Raw genomic sequence first — 17,347 nt, forward strand, 5'->3', positions numbered from 1 at the left:
TTGGGAGGCCAAGGTGGGCAGCTTGCCTGAGCTCAGGAGTTTGAGAGCAGCCTGGGCAATATGGCAATACCCCACCCATCTCTACTGAAAATGTAAAAATTAGCCAGGCGTGGTGCACCTGTAGTCCTAGCTACTCAGGAGGCTGAGGCACAAGAATTGCTTGAACCTGGGAAGTGGTGGTAGCGGTGAGCTGAGATGGCGCCACTTCACTCGAGTCTGGGAGGCAGAGCGAGACTCTTATCTCCAACAACAAAAAAAGAGAAATTCATCTTTTTTTCTTTTTTTTTTCTTTTTCCTTAGATTCCTTCTAATCATTTATCTTGTTTTCCATTGGTATTTTAGGGCCAGAGAGTGAGAAGGAGAGAGAGGCAGACAACCTTTGTTTCAGAAAACGTGTAGGTTTTTCAAGAAAAGACATTTGATTTTTTTTCTTATTTGATTCCTTTCTCTTAGATCAAGCTTTTCCAACCTGTGGCCTAAGGGCGCATGTGGCCCAAGACAAATTCATAAACTTTCTTTAAACATTATGAGATTTTTTTTTCTTTCTTTCTTTTTTTTTTTTTTTGAGACAGAGTCTCACCGTTGCCCAGGCTGGAGTGCAGTGGCACAGTCTTGGTTCACTGCAACCTCCGCCTCCTGGGTTCAAGCGATTCTCCTGCCTCAGCCTCCCGAGTAGCTTGGATTACAGGAATGTGCCACCACGCCTGGCTAATTTTTGTATTTGTAGTAGAGACCGGGTTTCACCATGTTGGTTACGAACCCCTGACCTCAAGTGACACGCCTGCCTCAGCCTCCCAAAGTGCTAGGATTACGGGTATGAGCCACTGCACCCGACCCTTTCTTTTTCTTTCTTTTTTTTTTTTTTTTTTTTGAGACGGAGTCTCGCTCTGTCGCCCAGGCTGGAGTGCAGTGGCCGGATCTCAGCTCACTGCAAGCTCCGCCTCCTGGGTTTACGCCATTCTCCTGCCTCAGCCTCCTGAGTAGCTGGGACTACAGGCGCCCGCCACCTCGCCCGGCTATTTTTTTGTATTTTTTAGTAGAGACGGGGTTTCACCATGTTAGCCAGGATGGTCTCGATCTCCTGACCTTGCGATCCGCCTGTCTCGGCCTCCCAAAGTGCTGGGATTACAGGCTTGAGCCACCGTGCCCGGCTCTTTTTTCTTTCTTTCTTTCTTTTTTTTTTTTTTAAGCTCATCAGCTATCGTTAGTGTATTTTATGTGTCGCCCAAGACAATTCTTCTTCTTTCATTGAAGCCCAAGAAGCCCAAAGATAAGGCACCCCTGTCTTAGATCATTAGAATTTTCAGGTTCCCACTAAGGAACTATTTAGCTGGTTCAACTTTCTTATCTTTCACATAATTAGAGAGGAGGCATGACTTACTGAGGGTTGTACAGAAAGAGGGAGCACTATAACTCACAATTCTTTATTCCTAGGCTAGTGTCTTCTTCACTGCCTCCCATTTTTCTGCAAATAGCATTTTAAAAAATTTAGTGCAAAGGCAGTATGCATTATTTTTAAGATTGGAGGCTCTGAGGCTAGCCTGCCTGGATTGATAGCTCAGATTTTCCTTTTGCTGGCTGATAACATTGGTTGTTATTTAATCTCTCTGTACCTTGTTTTCTTCATCTCTAAGATGAGAGTAGTAGTAAAAACTCCCTCATAGGGTTCTTATGAGGTTTAAATGAATTCAAATATGTAAAGTGCTTAGGACAGTACCTGGTACATGGTAAGCAACAAAAAAATGTTAACTGCTGTTGTTACTGTGTTTCTTGTACTTTCTTCATCTCCATAGTGTTTAGTACCAAGTATGGATTGATACGGTTAATTTTCTTATTTCTCATTTTATATCAGTGAGATATTGAATAATATAAATATTAAATTTTTTAACATCTGAAATAGTTGATGTTTTTGCTTCTGCAATACCCTTTGTCTTCTTGTACAGTAATTATGTTTTTTATGTAGACTGACTGTTACAGTTAAGTGCTTGCTTTAAGATGATGTTGAGTGTATCATTTGATTTGAATGTGTCATTTGATTCTGGTTTTTTTTTCCCCCACAGCAATACAAGTTCTTGCGTTTTAGGAGATCTCTGCTTTTACTAGTTAAACACAGTTGTGTGGAATCACTGTTCCTGGTTAGAAATTTCTGCATTTTATATTATTTTCTTGGTAAGAATTTCTGTTTTTTGATACAGTGATATATTATCTCATAACCCAGAAAATGTCAGTTACAAAGTCATTCTTGTGTTTGTGTGTTTTCTACATTTATAGGTATGTGATTAGCCCAGCTGATTCATTGTTTAAATTGTCAAAGAGAATGTATTTAGTCGTATGTATTTAGGAAAATATAGTTAAAGAAAATGTGACATATACCTATAATGAAATATTGCTTAGGCTTTAAAAAGAAGGAAATCTTGTTATGTACTACAGCGTGAATAAACCTTGAGGACATTATGCTAAGTGAAATAAGCCAGTCACAAAAAGACAAATACTGTATTATTCCACTTATATGAGGTATCTAAAATAGTCAAACTCTTAGAAAACAGAATGGTGGTTGTTGGGCTAGAGAGTTGGCAAGCGGTGGAGTTGTTCAGTGCGTACAGAGTTTCAGTTTTGCAAAATGAAAGGTTCTAGAGATCTGTTGCACAAAAATGTGCTTATAGTTTACTGTACTGAACACTTAAAGATGGCTAAGATGGTAAATTTGTTTGGTTTATTTATTTATTTATTTTTGCACTGTCACCCAGGCTAGAGTGTAATGGCACGATCTTGGCTCACTGCAACCTCCACCTCTTGGGTTCAAGCAATTCTCCTGCCTCAGCCTCCCAGGTAGCTGGGACCACTACCAGGCGTGCACCACCACACCCGGCTATTTTTTGTATTTTTAGTAGAGACGGTATTTCACCCTGTTGTCAGGCTGGTCTTAAACTCTTGACCTCAGGTGATCCGCCCACTTCTGCCTCCCAAAGTGCTAGGATTACAGTCTTGAGCCACCACGCCCGGCCTAAGATGGTAAATTTTATGTTATAGGTTTTTTACCACAATTAAAAACAAATGCATTCTTTTTTTAAAAAAGAAAAAATACTGTGCATCATTTGGTCATTACTTTGTCTAGAAATGACATACTCCTTTTTATAACTCGTAACTCAATACTAATATGATGTAAATATTTTGTTGGTAAAGGAAACTTGTGGCATTTATTAACATGACTGTTAAGCACAAAAATGCAGTTTATTATTTAGTATCACGAATAGTGCAAGGTGAAAACATTAATCTTGTTAGCAACACGTAATAATTTAAACAAAATCCGACTTTTCAGGTGTTCTTTGTGCTTCTTGTATTTGGATGTCTAGGTCTAGCAAGGCCAGGGAAATTTTCTTTGATTATTCCCCCAAATAATGTTTTCCAAGGTTTTAGAATTCTCTTCTTCCTCAGGAACACCGATTATCCTTAAGTTTGGTCGCTTAACATAATCCCAGACTTCTTAGAGACCTTGTCCATATTTTCCTATTCTTTTTTTCTTTGTCTTTGTTGGATTGGGTTAATTTGATGATCTTGTCTTTAAGCTCTGAATTTCTTTCTACTTGTTCAGTTCTATTGCTGAGACTTTCCAGAGCATTTCACATTTCTAAAAGTGTGTCCAAAGTTTCCTGAATTTTTGATTGTTTTTTCTTTAAGCTATCTATTTCTATGAATATTTCTCCCTTCACTTCTTGTATCATTTTTTGGCTTTCCTTGCAATGGGCTTCACCTTTCTCTAGTCCCTCCCTGATTAGCCTAATAACTAACCTCCTAAATTCTTTTTCAGGTTAAGTCAGGAATTTCTTCTTGGTTTGGACCCATTACAGGTGAACTAGTGATTTTTTGGGGGTGTAGAAGAGCCTTGTTTTGTCATATTACCAGGGTTGGTTTTCTGGTTCCTTCTCATTTGGGTAGGCTCTGTCAGAGGGAAGGTCTAGGGCTGAAGGCTGTTGTTCATATTCTTTTGTCCCACGAGGTGTTCCTTTGATGCAGTACTCTCCTCTTTTTCCTATGGATGTGGCTTCCTATGAGCCGAACTGCAGTGATTGTTGTTTCTCTTCTGGGTCTAGCCACCCAGTGAGTCTACCAGTCCCTGGGCTGATACTGGGGGTTGTCTGTACAGCGTCCTGTGATGTGAACTGTTTCTGGGTCTCTCAGCCATGGATACCAGCACCTGTTCCAGTGAAGGTGGTGAGGGGGTGCAGCAGACTCCATGAGGGTTCTTAGCTTTGGTGGTTTAATGCTCTACTTTTGTGCTGGTTGGGCCTCCTGCCAGGTGGTGGCGCTTTCCAGAAAACCTCAGCTGTAGTAGTATGGAGAGGGACTGGCAGTGGGTGGGGCCCTAGAACTCCTGAGATTATATGTCCTTTGTATTCCGGTAGGGAAGGACCATCAGGTGGGGGTGGGCTCAAACACTCCTTGGTCAGGTTTTGCTGCAGCTGCTGTGGGGGATGGGGGTAGGATTCCCAGGTCACTGGAGTTGTGTACCTAGGAGGATTATGGCTGCCTCTGCCAAGTCATGCAGACTGTCAGGGAAGTGGGGGAAAGCTGGCAGTCACAGGCCTCACCCAGGTCCCATGCAAACCAAAGGGCCAGTCTCACTCCCACAACAGCCCTGAGTCTGTTTCCAGATGGAGGGTGAGATGGGCTTGAAAACTTGCCCTGGGCTACCCGCCTCCCAGCTGGGAGAGAAAAGAGCTTGGTTCTTGCCCACCTGTGGAGTCTGCACATTAGATTTGCCCCCTTCCCCAGGTTCTGGCCAGGAGGCTTCTTGCCCCGTTCAAATTGTTACAGAGTTCAGCTGGAGATTTCCTTCCCCCTGTGGAGTTTTACCCCCTGCTCCTCTGGTCACCCGTCCGATGAAACCCTGTGGTGCCAGGCAGGAATGGCCTGCTAGGGAACGCAGCGAGCTCCCAGGGCCTTTCTGCTGCTTCCTCTACCCCTGTATTTCTCTTGACTCTCTAAATTGGTTCAACTCCAGGTAAGGTCAGAAACTTCTCCCGCAAACAGACCTTCAGCTTCTCCAGTGGGGTTGTGTGTTCAGGAGAGGAGGGTCTTCCTTTTCTACTTCCACAGTTGGGGCACTCACAGTATTTGGGGTGTTTCCTGGTTCCTCAGGAGCAGTCCGCTTCCTTCAGAGGGTCTGTGGGTTGGTCCTCTTGGGATTGCTGGTTTGTTCTTGCAGTCGATCTGGAGCTAAAAATCACAACACGAGCTTCTGTAAGCTGCCCTGTGTGGAGCTGCAATCTAGTCCTGCCACCCATCTGCCATGATGATTGGTAGCGGCTCTTTTCTTTTAGAGATGGGGTCTTGCTGTGTTGCCCAGGCTAGTCTTGAACTCTTGGCCTCAAGTGATCCTCCCACTTTGGCCTCCCAGAGTACTGGGATTATAGGCATGAGCCATCATGCCCAGCCTCATTGTAATGTATTAACCTACTACATACAGTCAGCCTGGTTGTTCCTCTAGAGTTGTATATTTGGGCTAATTTAGTGACTATGATCATTTCCATGATTTGCTTTTTCTCTTATAACTTCATTTATGTTCAATTCAAATTTCGTCTTCAGCATTATCACTTTTCATTTCTTTGTTGCACTTTGATTTTTTTTTTTTACCAGTTTCTTTTTTTTTATTAAAACCATTTTTTTTTTTAGTGGAAGGCTTCATGAATTTGCATGTCATCCTTGTGCGGGGGTTATGCTAATCTCTCTATCATTCTGATTTTAGTATATGTGCTACTGAAGCAAGCACTACTTTCCTGTTTTAGCTATTCATTTTTTAAAAGTATCATTTGGATTTATTATGGGAAACAAGGAGGCGACACAACTACATGCTTTGCTGTCCGTGTCCGTACTGAATAACAGATCCAAGTGACCAATCAGCAACAGACCTTGAGAGAACTGATGGGATTGGGTCACAGATTATAGTGCGCATCTGTTATCTACATACTGATTTGCATACTGAAAAGTTAAAAGTGCTATATGCAGTCACTTATAGTTAATCTACCACAGTAACTAGAGTTTGAACTATATTTTTGGGTGACTGGTATTTTTTAACTAAACCGTGGTAACTGAAATGTGTGTATATCAGAACTGTACAAAGCAAAGACTGCCTGTGTTAGTAAGTACTGTCTTTCCTACTGTCAATTCCTAATCAGTCTAACATTTTGACTGAGGTCTTGGTGTTTATGTGGCCATGTCATTGACCTTATATTCTAAAGCTTGACTAAAACTTGTTTTATAACTTTTTATGTTCATAGCTTGGTATTTTTTCCCCTCAGGCTATATTCCCAAAGCTTGGATTAGCACTGCTATGAACCTTCACATAGATGAGTAAGTGATACATAAAAAGTCTAATTTTAACTCTGTTTCCATTCTCTTAGATGTTAGCTATTTTCCAGATATTTTGTTTAGATTTTGCCTTTAACATTTTTTAAAAAATTGTATTCATTTTTGAATACATATAGTTTATATGGTTTAAAATTCCAAAGGTGTATAAAAGGGTAAAATTAGCAGGACATGGTGGTACATGCCTGTAGTCCCAGATACTTGGGAGGTTGAGGCAGGAGGGTCGCTTGAGCCCAGGAGTTCAAGGATGCAGTGAGCTATAATTGTGCCACTGCACTCCAGCCTAGGCAATAGAGCGAGACCCTGTCTCAAAAAGAAAATAATAGTAATAATAGGGTATAAAATGAAAAAGTCTCCTCCTCTGTCTCCACTCACCCAGTTGTCTGCAGAAGTAAGCAATTATAATTGTTCTTAGATGCAGCTTTTATACTATACAAAAGTGGATTTCTCGAGTTGCATGGTCCAGTCCTCTGCTTTTTCTCCCCAACAATCATTCGTTCTCTGGTGTCTCATGATATATACCAATGCTGTGGCATTGTTCTAATTTAGCCTGTGAGGAAACCAAAATTGAGCAAGGTCAGGTGATTAGTTGAAGGTCACAAGTGGCAGTCGAGTGACAGCAATGGTGTATATTGTTCTGGTTATCCTCTATGCACTTTGCACATAAAGGTTTAATCTGTTGTATTTGCTGAATAAAAGTCAGTTTCTCTTGGTGTTCTTATTGTGTATTCCATTGTAAGGGTTTTTGTTTCATATATGAAATTCACTAATAGCAGTTTTAGGGAGTGGGAATATTGACATGCATGGTATTTAAGAGATATTATGGTTTCTCACTTTTCAAAGTTTCTAGGCAAAATTCAGTTTTGTCTTCTGCTTAATTGCTAGGCATGAAACCAAATGCATGAGTCATTTATTGTTTTAGTCCAGATTTTAAACTAGGTGAAATGGAAAGAGAAAAGTAATAATGGCATTTGATAGAAATTTAACAATTTTTTTTCTTCTTTGCACTCAAAAAACGTTTTGTGGGTATGGCTGAGTGCCTGATATTCTGTCCTTCATTTATGTCAGGGCCTCAATAAATGTTTACTTAGAAGTTAAAAATAACTTCATCATTGGTTGACTCCCCCAGTGAATGTCAAGCACTGTATTGGGCACTCCTAATGTAAGCTGTTTTAAAAATTGTGATAGGATTAAGAGGAAGAATGAAGAGATTATGCCACTGTTATATGGATGAGGAAACCGAGAATGGGATGGGTGGAGTGATTTACCTAATCACAACACTTAGAAATGGCAGAGTCAGGTTCCAATCCTGGTTTTCACAGTGCTGGTTGTAGGATTATAATAACTTTGCCAATTGATCTAGTCAAAGTTTTGGAAAGATGGCAGCATTAGCTTTACTTAGCATTCTAACAGAGTATCTTAAATTGCTTTAACATTGTTTAGGAGCATGTGCTTTTAATGACTGCAAATCTGTGGTTTATAGGGCATAAGGATAAAGCTGAAATCTGGTCCAGGAGAGGTACTAGTCATGTTTAATGGTTTTGCGGTATTAGACTACAAAGCAACAATAATAATCTTTTATCCAGCTGCTCATAGTAAGGCTTATAAGCTTAGCTCGTTCTTCCTTCGTAGTAAAAGTCATTGAAGATTTTTAACACGAGAAACTGTAGTCCCGATTTAGGTCTGTGCTTTCCTTAAAGCTCCCTCATGTACCTTATAGAAAGTATTAGGGAAAGAGCTCTACAAGGGTACCAAAGGAGAGGAGTCTGTCTGTCAACATTGTTATTTAGAAATAATATTTGTGTCTCAGTGTGGACACTTCAGTGTGTTAATATTTAGATTGCATTTTTCCTAGAGGATTAATAGTAATTTCTGCGTTCACAGGCAGGTTCATAGGCCACTTGACACAGTGAGTGGCCTCTTAAATCTCTCACTACTCTACCATGTCTGGCTGTGTGGTGTCTTTCTCCTGATGACTTGGTATATCTCATGGATACTCTTCAAAATCTATGCCACAGAGGTATGTTTTTAAAAATACTTTTTGTTAATACTTCTGTGTTTTGGAGTGCACAGTTGATTTTTAGCAGAGCACACTGATCAGCACGCCCAAAACGATTTCCCTAAGTTGATTTTTGGTCTCTCTTCTGAGACTATTGGGGCCATATCATTTGTAACCACCATTTATGTGGTATTTTTTTTTCAGAGGAACAGTGTGGATATTCACTTAATTTTTGGAAATTAAACTGAATGGACTGCCACTATGCTTTATTGATATCCTAGTTGTCTTCTGGGGGCTTCCATTTCTCTACTGAGTACATACTAAATGGATTTGAATTTTAAATTAATTTTCCATGTCATTGGCACAGCTACTATTAAAATATTTAAATATGCGGCAGTAAGTTTTTTGTTTTTTTTTTTTGCGATAGCATCTCACTCTGTCACCCAGGCTGGAGGGCAGTGGCCTGATCTTGGCTCACTGCAATGTCTGCCTCCCGGGTTCAAGTGATTCTCCCACCTCAGCTTCCCGAGTAGCTGGGACTACAGGCGTGTGCCACCATGCCTGGCTAATTTTTTTTGAATTTTAGTAGAGACAGGGTTTTACCATGTTGGCCAGGCTGGTCCCGAACTCCTGACCTCAAAGTGATCTGCCCTCAGCCTCTTAAAGTGCTGGGATTAGAGGCGTGAGCCACCACACCCAGCCAAGATATTTGTTTTCTGAAGGGAAGTTTTAACATTTATATTAAAGAAATGATTTTGGAAATTGAGGTGAGCTTCTGGATAATTCCCACAGAAATCTTTTTAAGTGATTGAGAATTACATCGTTTTTGTCATCCAAGTGTTTGTCTTAGAAAATCAGTGTTTCTGTTTTATTTTACCATCTGTGTAGGTTTGTATTCTTCAGTGGCTTCAGAGAATCCTTGTTTGTGAAATTGGTTTTTGTTATTCAGAACCAGAGTCTAGTAAAGTTGGGAAAGTAACATTAAAAAAAAATGGTGTGTTTGGGTTTATGTAACTTTAACCTGTCTTTGCAAGGAGCACAAAATATGTCAGTTTGGTTGTGCTATTTTTATAAGAAATTTTAATTTGTGCATGCTTATTGAATGTAAGATGATCATGAAAATAATCATTTTTGGTTTTTAATTATATTTGATAGGCTCATGTGTTTCCTGTTCAACCACCATTTGCAGAAGGGTCAGATGAGTGCCTTCCGAAAGTGTTAAATAGCAATCCTCCCCCCATCATAAAGGTACCAAAACTGTGTTTCATATCTTCACACAGTTATCTCTAACTTTATTCAATAAACTTAATATTTAGCATATTTAAGTAGTTGTATTTTTTGAGGGCCTATAATATTCTCGTACTGGTATAATAAAAATCACCTACTTGCTAATGCTGTCTGTTTTTTCAATTTTCATTCCAAGTGACTAAAATGCAGGTGCACAGTACAGTCTATGTGTGTAAGCTAGTTAATTCTATATTCAGAAGCAGAATATTTCCAAGCATAAAATACAGTGATGTGCAGTCATCTACATTAACTTCTCACAAACAGTTTATGATAGCATAACAAAACATTATTGATTTTTTGATCACTGGATCAAAACTTTCACTCTTGTAGTCTTAGTTGGCTTTTGTGATCAAAGATGGTGCTTAGTAATGTATAGATATTCGGTGAACTCTCCTTAAGTATGAATTGCTGGTAATGATCCTAAAACTAATTACAATCAAGAATTTAAAGAAATTGCAGTAATTTTACAAATCAATCTAAGTAAGCATAAATGGTTTCGATTGAATTTGCAAGTTGAAATTTTAAGCTAGATCTACAATATGTGTGATCCTGTTAAAAGGTCCTTTAGAAAGAGCTAAAAGAGGCCGAGTGTGGTGTTCAGCACTTGGGAGGCTGAGGTGAGAGGATCACTCGAGCCCAGGAGTTCAAGACCAGCTTGGAAAACATAGGGAGACCTCATCTCAACAAAAATTAAAAAATTAGTTGAATGGCATGGTGGTACATGCCTGTGGTCCCAGCTACTTGAGAGGTGGAGGCAGGTGCATTCCTTGAGCTTAAGAGTTGGAGACTGCAGTGAGCTGTGATCCTGCTACTGCATTTTAGCCTGGGTGACAGAGTGAGACCTCATCTCTAAACAAACAAACAGAAATGCTAAAAGAAAGTAGTTAGAACCCAGTTTTGATCACACTCTAAAAAAATGTATAAACAAATAAGGAAATGAATTGAATTACTCTTAAATACTAATTATAACTAATTTGTTAGAGAAACTTAAAAGTATTAGTTACTCATTTGGTTATTTACCAAATATTTATTTGATGGTACATCAGTCTCTGCTAGTTGTTTGTGGTAGAATGATGAATAAGACATAGCACAGCCTAGTGGAAAATACAGACACCCAAAATAATTAAAATGTACTGTGGCAAGTACATTGGGACCTCTTACTCTGCTTGGGACCAATAAAAGAAAACTTCAGAGAGGGATGGTGTCTTGAAGGGTGAGTAAAGAGATTTGCCTGGGAAAAGATGAAAATTTTCAGTAAAGAAAAAAAAAGTGATAGGGCAGGTGGGCGTGGTGTCTCATGCCTGTAATCCCAGCACTTTGGGAGGCCAAGACAGGTGGATCACTTGAGGTCAGGAGTTCGAGAGCAGCCTGGCCAACGTGGTGAAACCCCATCTCTACTAAAAATATAAAAATCAGTTGGGTGTGCTGGTACGTGCCTGTTGTCCCAGCCACTTGGGAGGCTGAGGCAGGAGAATCGTTTGAACCCAGAAGGTGGAGCTTGCAGTGAGCCGAGATCACGCCACTGCACTCCAGCCTGGGCAACAGTGTAAGACTTTGTCTCAAAAAAAAGAAAAAAAAGAAAAAAAAATTAATATGTGTCACGTGCTAGGCACTGCCTTTGGATGTGGTAGCAAGATTTTCCATTTTTTGTGGGCCGCACAGTTTAGTGGGTGGAATCAGATGAGACAATAAACATTCAATTACGATACATGATGTTAGTGCCATGGTCGAAAGCTATGTGAGTGTATGTTTGTGTGAGGGAAACCAGGGAAAGTTCCAGGAGGAAGTGATGTTTCAGTTTCCTACCACAGAGATAGGAAAGAGCACAGAGAATTCTGTAGTTCCTTGTAGCTGGAACTTGTAGGTAGGGAGGGTAGAGGCAGGAAAGTTCTGAAAGTCTAGAAAGGAAGGTTATGGTTCTGAGATTTTTTTTTTTTCATGAAAAAGTTTAATTAATTTCCTCTTGGATATATAATGATGAACCCAATTAGATTTTATATAGAGGTTAAAAAAATTAAATAATATATGTTTTTTCCCCCTTTTAGTATTTAGCCTTGCAGGACCTGATGTTGCTTTCTCAATATTCTCCTTCACGAAGACAAGAAGTTTTTAGCCTCAGCCAACCAGGTATTGCTAAAAGTAATAGACCTGATTAGGCATATGTGTGTAGAAAGTAATTCACTTCAAGTTTTTGGTGAGAATGATGTATTTAATAAAATATCAGACGTCGGTGAGTCCATTAAATGAAGTATTGAATTAAATCTTACACAACTTAAGCGTTTATTTCCTTCAGCTCCTTCATTTCCTTAACCTGAAGAAATTATGCAGTACATTGACAATTTTAGGGCAGAAAAATACAGTTTAAGAATTCTGAAAGTTTGGCTGGGCGTGGTGGCTCACCTCTGTAATCCTAGCACTTTGGGAGGCCAAGGTAGGTGGATTACTTGAGCTTAGGAAATTGAGAACAGCCTGGGCAACATGGTGAGACCCTTTCTCTACAAAAAATACAAAAAATTAGCCCAGCGTGGTAGCATGTGCCTGTAGTCCCAGCTACTTGGGGAGCTGAGCTGGGAGGATTGCTTGAGCCCAGGAGGTTGAGGCTGCAGTAAGCCAAGATTGCGCCACTGCACTCTAGCCTGGGTGACAAAGTGAGACCCTGTCCCCCTCTCCACCCCAAAAAAGAATTCTAGAACTTTTAATGCTATGAAGGATCTTAAAAATTAGGTGGTCTAATCTCTAGATGGGAGATTTAAGTCTCAGAGATTGGCTTAAATAAAGTTAATGTCAGAATTGGAGTAAGAGTCCTGTCATTTGGCTCCATGTACAGGGACTCCTCCTTCTGCTATGCTACTCTGCCTCCCTTTAAAAAAAATTAGGAAGAAACTAGATTTGATAGTGGCTCAAGGATGCTCTCAGCAACTCTGAAACACTTATCCACTGTTCTTGCCATGCTGTTCAAGACTGTGACTTTGCCAGTTCTCTGTTGTTCCTGGAGGGAAAACAGTCCAGTCCCAGGCACCGGTGGGAAACAGAACCTGGGTAACTTTTCTTTTGTTTTTTTAAGAGACAGAGTCTCATTATATCACCAGACTGGAGTACAGTGTCATGATCACAGCTCACTATAACCTCAAACTCCTGGGCTCATATCTTCTCACCTCAGCTTTTCAAGTAGCTGGTATTATAGGTGCACACCAGGTGTGCACCACCACACCTCGCTAATTTTTTTTAAAGTTTTGTTGAAACACGGTCTTGCCGTGTTTCCCAGGCTGACCTTGAACTCCTGGGGTCAAGCAATTCTCCTGCCTTGGCCTCCCAAAGTGTTAGAATTACAGGTGTGAGCCAGTACACCCATCCAGCTTTCCATCTTCTTTTTAATGATTTCTTCATTATTTTGCCAAGCTTGCGAATTACCAGATAAAACACCGGATAATAAACCTATAGTTAAATGTTACATGGAAATAAAATCCAGTTATATAAAAATATAATTGACTGGAACCACTCTCCTTTTAGTAGCATGAGAAACCCAGAACTGATACTGTGGAAAATTAGCTATAACAATGCTTTTCTATCAGATTTGAGTTAACCTAGGAATTCTATACTCTAAATGTTTTTTACCAGAGATTCAGGTAAACTGTAAAAGGGTGGCATTTGCTCTGCCAGAGAGTGTGCATTCTAGCACATAGTAAAATTTAATTGGCTGGGTGCGGCTCACATCTGTAATCCCAGCACTTTGAGAGGCTGAGGCAGGAGCATCATCTGAGGTCAGGAGTTTCAACATGGTGAAACCCTGTCTGTATTAAAAATACAAAAATTAGCTGGGCTTGGTGTTGCACACCTATAATCCCAGCTACTCGGGAGGCTGAGGCAGGAGAATTGCTTGAACTCTAGAGGCAGAGGTTGCAGTGAGCTGAGATCCCACCACTGCACTCCAGCCTGGGCGACAGAGCAAGACTCCATCACAAAAACAAACAAACAAAAATTTAATTGGATGGTTACACAGTTCCTAGTGTACCCAAATTACAGTAGTACAAAATATCCTGAGGCCTAGTGATAGAGTATTATGCGTGTGTGTTTGTAGGTGAAGTGGTATTCCTTCTGAGTTGTGCAGTGCAGAGAGTATTTAAGGAGAGATCCAAGTGAAGAGGGAATGATCATTTGGCACATAGGATAGGGAAGCCAGTTTTCAGTGGACTTCTCTGCTATTTATGCATAATGAACCTTGCTTGATTTTTATATAATAACTCTAGGAGACAAAGATCTCCTATGAGAAATAAGGGAATTTTTAAAGGAATAGGACGCAGTAGTTTAAGTTAAATAATAAGATAATAGATCTGTAAGCTCTCTGAGTGTGAAGTGTGATCATTATTAATGAGTCATTCTCACAGATGTAACAGCAAATAGGGGCTATTATATACATGAAAATGTAAGGAAGCCCAGGGGTCAGACACAACAGTTTAGAGGTCACTGGGGACCATGGAGGTGCATCTCATTGGACATCCTAGTGTTCATTGTCTTAGTTCATTGTTCACAGTCATAGCAGTCTGTTTAATACTGCTAGTGAGGTAACCCTGGTCTTTCTCACTCAACCTGTGATCTAGTGTTTGGCTTTATTTTAGCGACCAATTTGAGAGGTTTTTTTTCTTTTTCTTTTTTTTTGGTATGTATGTGGTAAAATAGTAAAATAGCAAGTTTTTGCTTGTAGACTTTTGGGAAACTTAATTCATCCAAATATTCATTGAACTCCTGCTGTGTATTAGATGTCATGAGTATAAACAGTAGCTTCACTAAGAAAAGTGGGTCCTGATGCAAAGCGTAAAGTAGAATTTCTTACTGACCTTTTCCCCCACTTCAAGAGGAGAATATAAGATTATTTACATTTTAAAAGCTGGTGTTTGGACCTCCTAGGTGGACATCCCCACAATTGGACAGCCATTTCAAGGGAGTGTTTGAATCTTTTAAATGGTATGACTCAGAAACTGGTTCTCTATCAAGAAGCTGCAGCTACGAATGGGAGAGTGTCTTCATCTTACCCAGTGGAACCTAAGAAATTAAATTCTCCAGGTAATCCCTAGTACTACTAAGAGGGGAAAACATTTACATTTTATTTCCTAAGAAAGATGTCCGTAGTAGACTGGGTGCGGTGGCTCATGCCTATAATCCCAGAACTTTGGGAGGCCGAGGTGGGCGGATCACAAGGTCAAGAGATTGAGACCATCCTGGCCAACATGGTGAAACCCCGTCTCTACTAAAAATACAAAAATTAGCTGGGCGTGGTGGCATGTGCCTTTAGTCCCAGCTACTCAGGAGGCTGAGGCAGGAGAATCGGTTGAACTGGGGAGGCGGAGTTTGCAGTGAGCTGAGATTGCATCACTGCACTCCAGCCTGGCGACACAGCGAGACTCTGTCTCAAAAAGAAAAGGGAGAGATGACCGTAGTTAATCTAAGGATACATATATGAGTGTGAGGTGTATATTTTTAGGGAAAATTGATCCAACATGGCATCTCATATTGAACCAAAAAAAAGACCTGGGTATCATTGCAGATTGAAAAAATTAAGCCCAAGACATCATGTTGTACACTCTAAGTATGTGCAGTTTTTCGTTGGTAAATTTCAAACAAATTAAGTTCAGTGTGGTGTTAGCATTAAAAACACTACCAAAATGATGGCTATTAAATAGGAGACTTCAGCTTACTTTAGTACAAAGCCAAGTGAATTTTCGCAGATAATATTCGATGTTGTTCTGGTTGCAGTAGCCCAGAGACAAAAAGTTGCTGTCCCAGAGAAGAGCAGCTGAGACGATTGGGTGATTGGGGAGTGGGGCATAATGTTAGTACCCCCTCCATTTAAAAGACAAAAGCTGAGAGGAAGTAGAGGTGGAGGAACCTGTCTTGTTCACCAGATCCCTTAAGTAGAAGATACCTGTGAATGTAAGACTGATAAAAGGACTTAATGTTTCACGTGTTTTGGAGCCAGGCATTTAGTGAAAATGGATGAAACTGGCTGGGTGAGGTCAGTGGTGAACCTGCAAGGACGGGCTTCATCTGAAGGGGGAAGCTGTTGGTTAGCCCTGCTTCATTGTTCCCGTATGGGACTTTGGATCCCATTTGTGAACTTCAGGTCTTTTTGAAAAAGAGAAGGCTGAAATCTCAAAATTTTGAGGTGAAGTCTTTTAGTTTTTAAACATTGGCAACTAATCTTGATACTTAAAAATCACTATATGGATCAAAGCAAACTCATCGAGTTTCAAAGTCATTACTCTGGTGGGGTCATAGCCCCAAAACAAATAGATTACATATGAAAAATGATTTAAATAAATTCACACATGTCAGATTTTGAAAGGTTTGAGAGTGTTTCAGATGTTAATCAACTTTCAGATCAGCATTCCTCTATTCAACAAATACTTAATGAATTCCTACTGCATACCAAGCAGTGTGCTGGAAGCCAGGGAATCACAGATGAAAAACACTCTTGGATCTGACCTTTTAGTGGAAGGCACACAAATAATGATGCAATATAACTGCCAAAAGGAAATCTGTCCAAAAGGAGTCCGATTGGGTAAGATGATGTTTGATGATGAAAGGAAGCCTTGTTTGCAACAAAAAAAAATTTAGATTTTATTCCATAGGGATATGGAGCCATTGGAGAACTTTGAATAGGCTAGTTCCATCAAATTAGCATGTTAGAAAGATCATTGTAATTCTGAGTTGGGTAGATCATGAGTCTGACCAAATATGGAGCATTCATTATTGTAAGTTTTTGTCATATACCATCACTCAGCCATATTTTGAGGAATAATTGTAAAACTCTTAAAAACTCCAGTCTTAATTTTTTTTTTTTTTTTTTGAGACGGAGTCTCACTCTGTCATCCAGGCTGGAGTGCAGTGGCCGGATCTCAGCTCACTGCAAGCTCCGCCTCCCGGGTTTACGCCATTCTCCTGCCTCAGCCTCCCGAGTAGCTGGGACTACAGGCAACCACCACCTCGCCCAGCTAGTTTTTTTGTATTTTTTTTTAATAGAGATGGGGTTTCACCATGTTAGCCAGGATGGTCTCGATCTCCTGACCTCGTGATCCGCCCATCTCGGCCTCCCAAAGTGCTGGGATTACAGGCTTGAGCCACCGCGCCCGGCCCCAGTCTTATTTTTAAATTGATTTTTCAAAGATTTCTAATTTCCATTAACTTCTAAAAAGTCATATAATGGGCCAGTTGTGGTGGCTTACGCCTGTTAATTCCAGCCAGCACTTCGGGAGGCCGAAGCAGGCAGATCACTTGAGGTCAGGAGTTTGAGACCAACCTGGCCAATATGGCGAAACACCGTCTCTACTAAAAATATAAAAATTAGCTGGCTGTGGTGTTGCACACTTATAGTCCCAGCAACTCAGGAGGCTGAGGCAGGAGAATCACTTGAACCCGGGAGGTGTAGGTTGCAGTGAGCCGAGATCATGCCACTGCACTCCAGCCTGGGCAACAGAATGAGACTCCTTCTTAAGAAAAATAAAAAAAAGAGAAAAGTCGTATAACGAAAATTTGGTATTTGGGATGTTTAATTTCTTATATTTCTTATGGTGGTTTTATTAAGATGGAATCCAGCTGGGCAAGGTGGCTCACATCTGTAATCTCAGCACTTTGGGAGGCTGAGGCGGGCAGATCATGAGGTCAGGAGGTCAAAACCATCCTGGCCAACATGGTGAGACC

General features: G+C 40.4%; 1 protein-coding gene and 1 non-coding gene across 3 annotated transcripts in view; one reads left to right on the forward strand and one right to left on the reverse strand.

Annotated features, from left to right (window-relative positions):
* The window catches only part of LOC105495087 (NDC1 transmembrane nucleoporin), a 67,390-nt gene that overhangs the window by 17,625 nt on the left and 32,418 nt on the right, over positions 1-17,347 (forward strand). For both annotated transcript variants that reach the window (XM_011764270.3, XM_011764271.3), the window contains exons 6-11: positions 2,061-2,169; positions 6,300-6,351; positions 8,251-8,386; positions 9,521-9,613; positions 11,698-11,779; positions 14,558-14,713. In XM_011764270.3, the coding sequence (XP_011762572.2) occupies positions 2,061-2,169; positions 6,300-6,351; positions 8,251-8,386; positions 9,521-9,613; positions 11,698-11,779; positions 14,558-14,713 (628 nt within the window). The remainder of the gene's footprint in view (positions 1-2,060; positions 2,170-6,299; positions 6,352-8,250; positions 8,387-9,520; positions 9,614-11,697; positions 11,780-14,557; positions 14,714-17,347) is intronic.
* Positions 5,667-5,770, reverse strand: LOC112429096 (U6 spliceosomal RNA). The gene has a single exon (XR_003021223.1). It is a non-coding gene; the product is annotated as a U6 spliceosomal RNA (small nuclear RNA).

Source organism: Macaca nemestrina, chromosome 1, assembly GCF_043159975.1.
Source record: "Macaca nemestrina isolate mMacNem1 chromosome 1, mMacNem.hap1, whole genome shotgun sequence".
In the NCBI taxonomy this organism is placed as follows: Eukaryota; Metazoa; Chordata; class Mammalia; order Primates; family Cercopithecidae; genus Macaca; species Macaca nemestrina.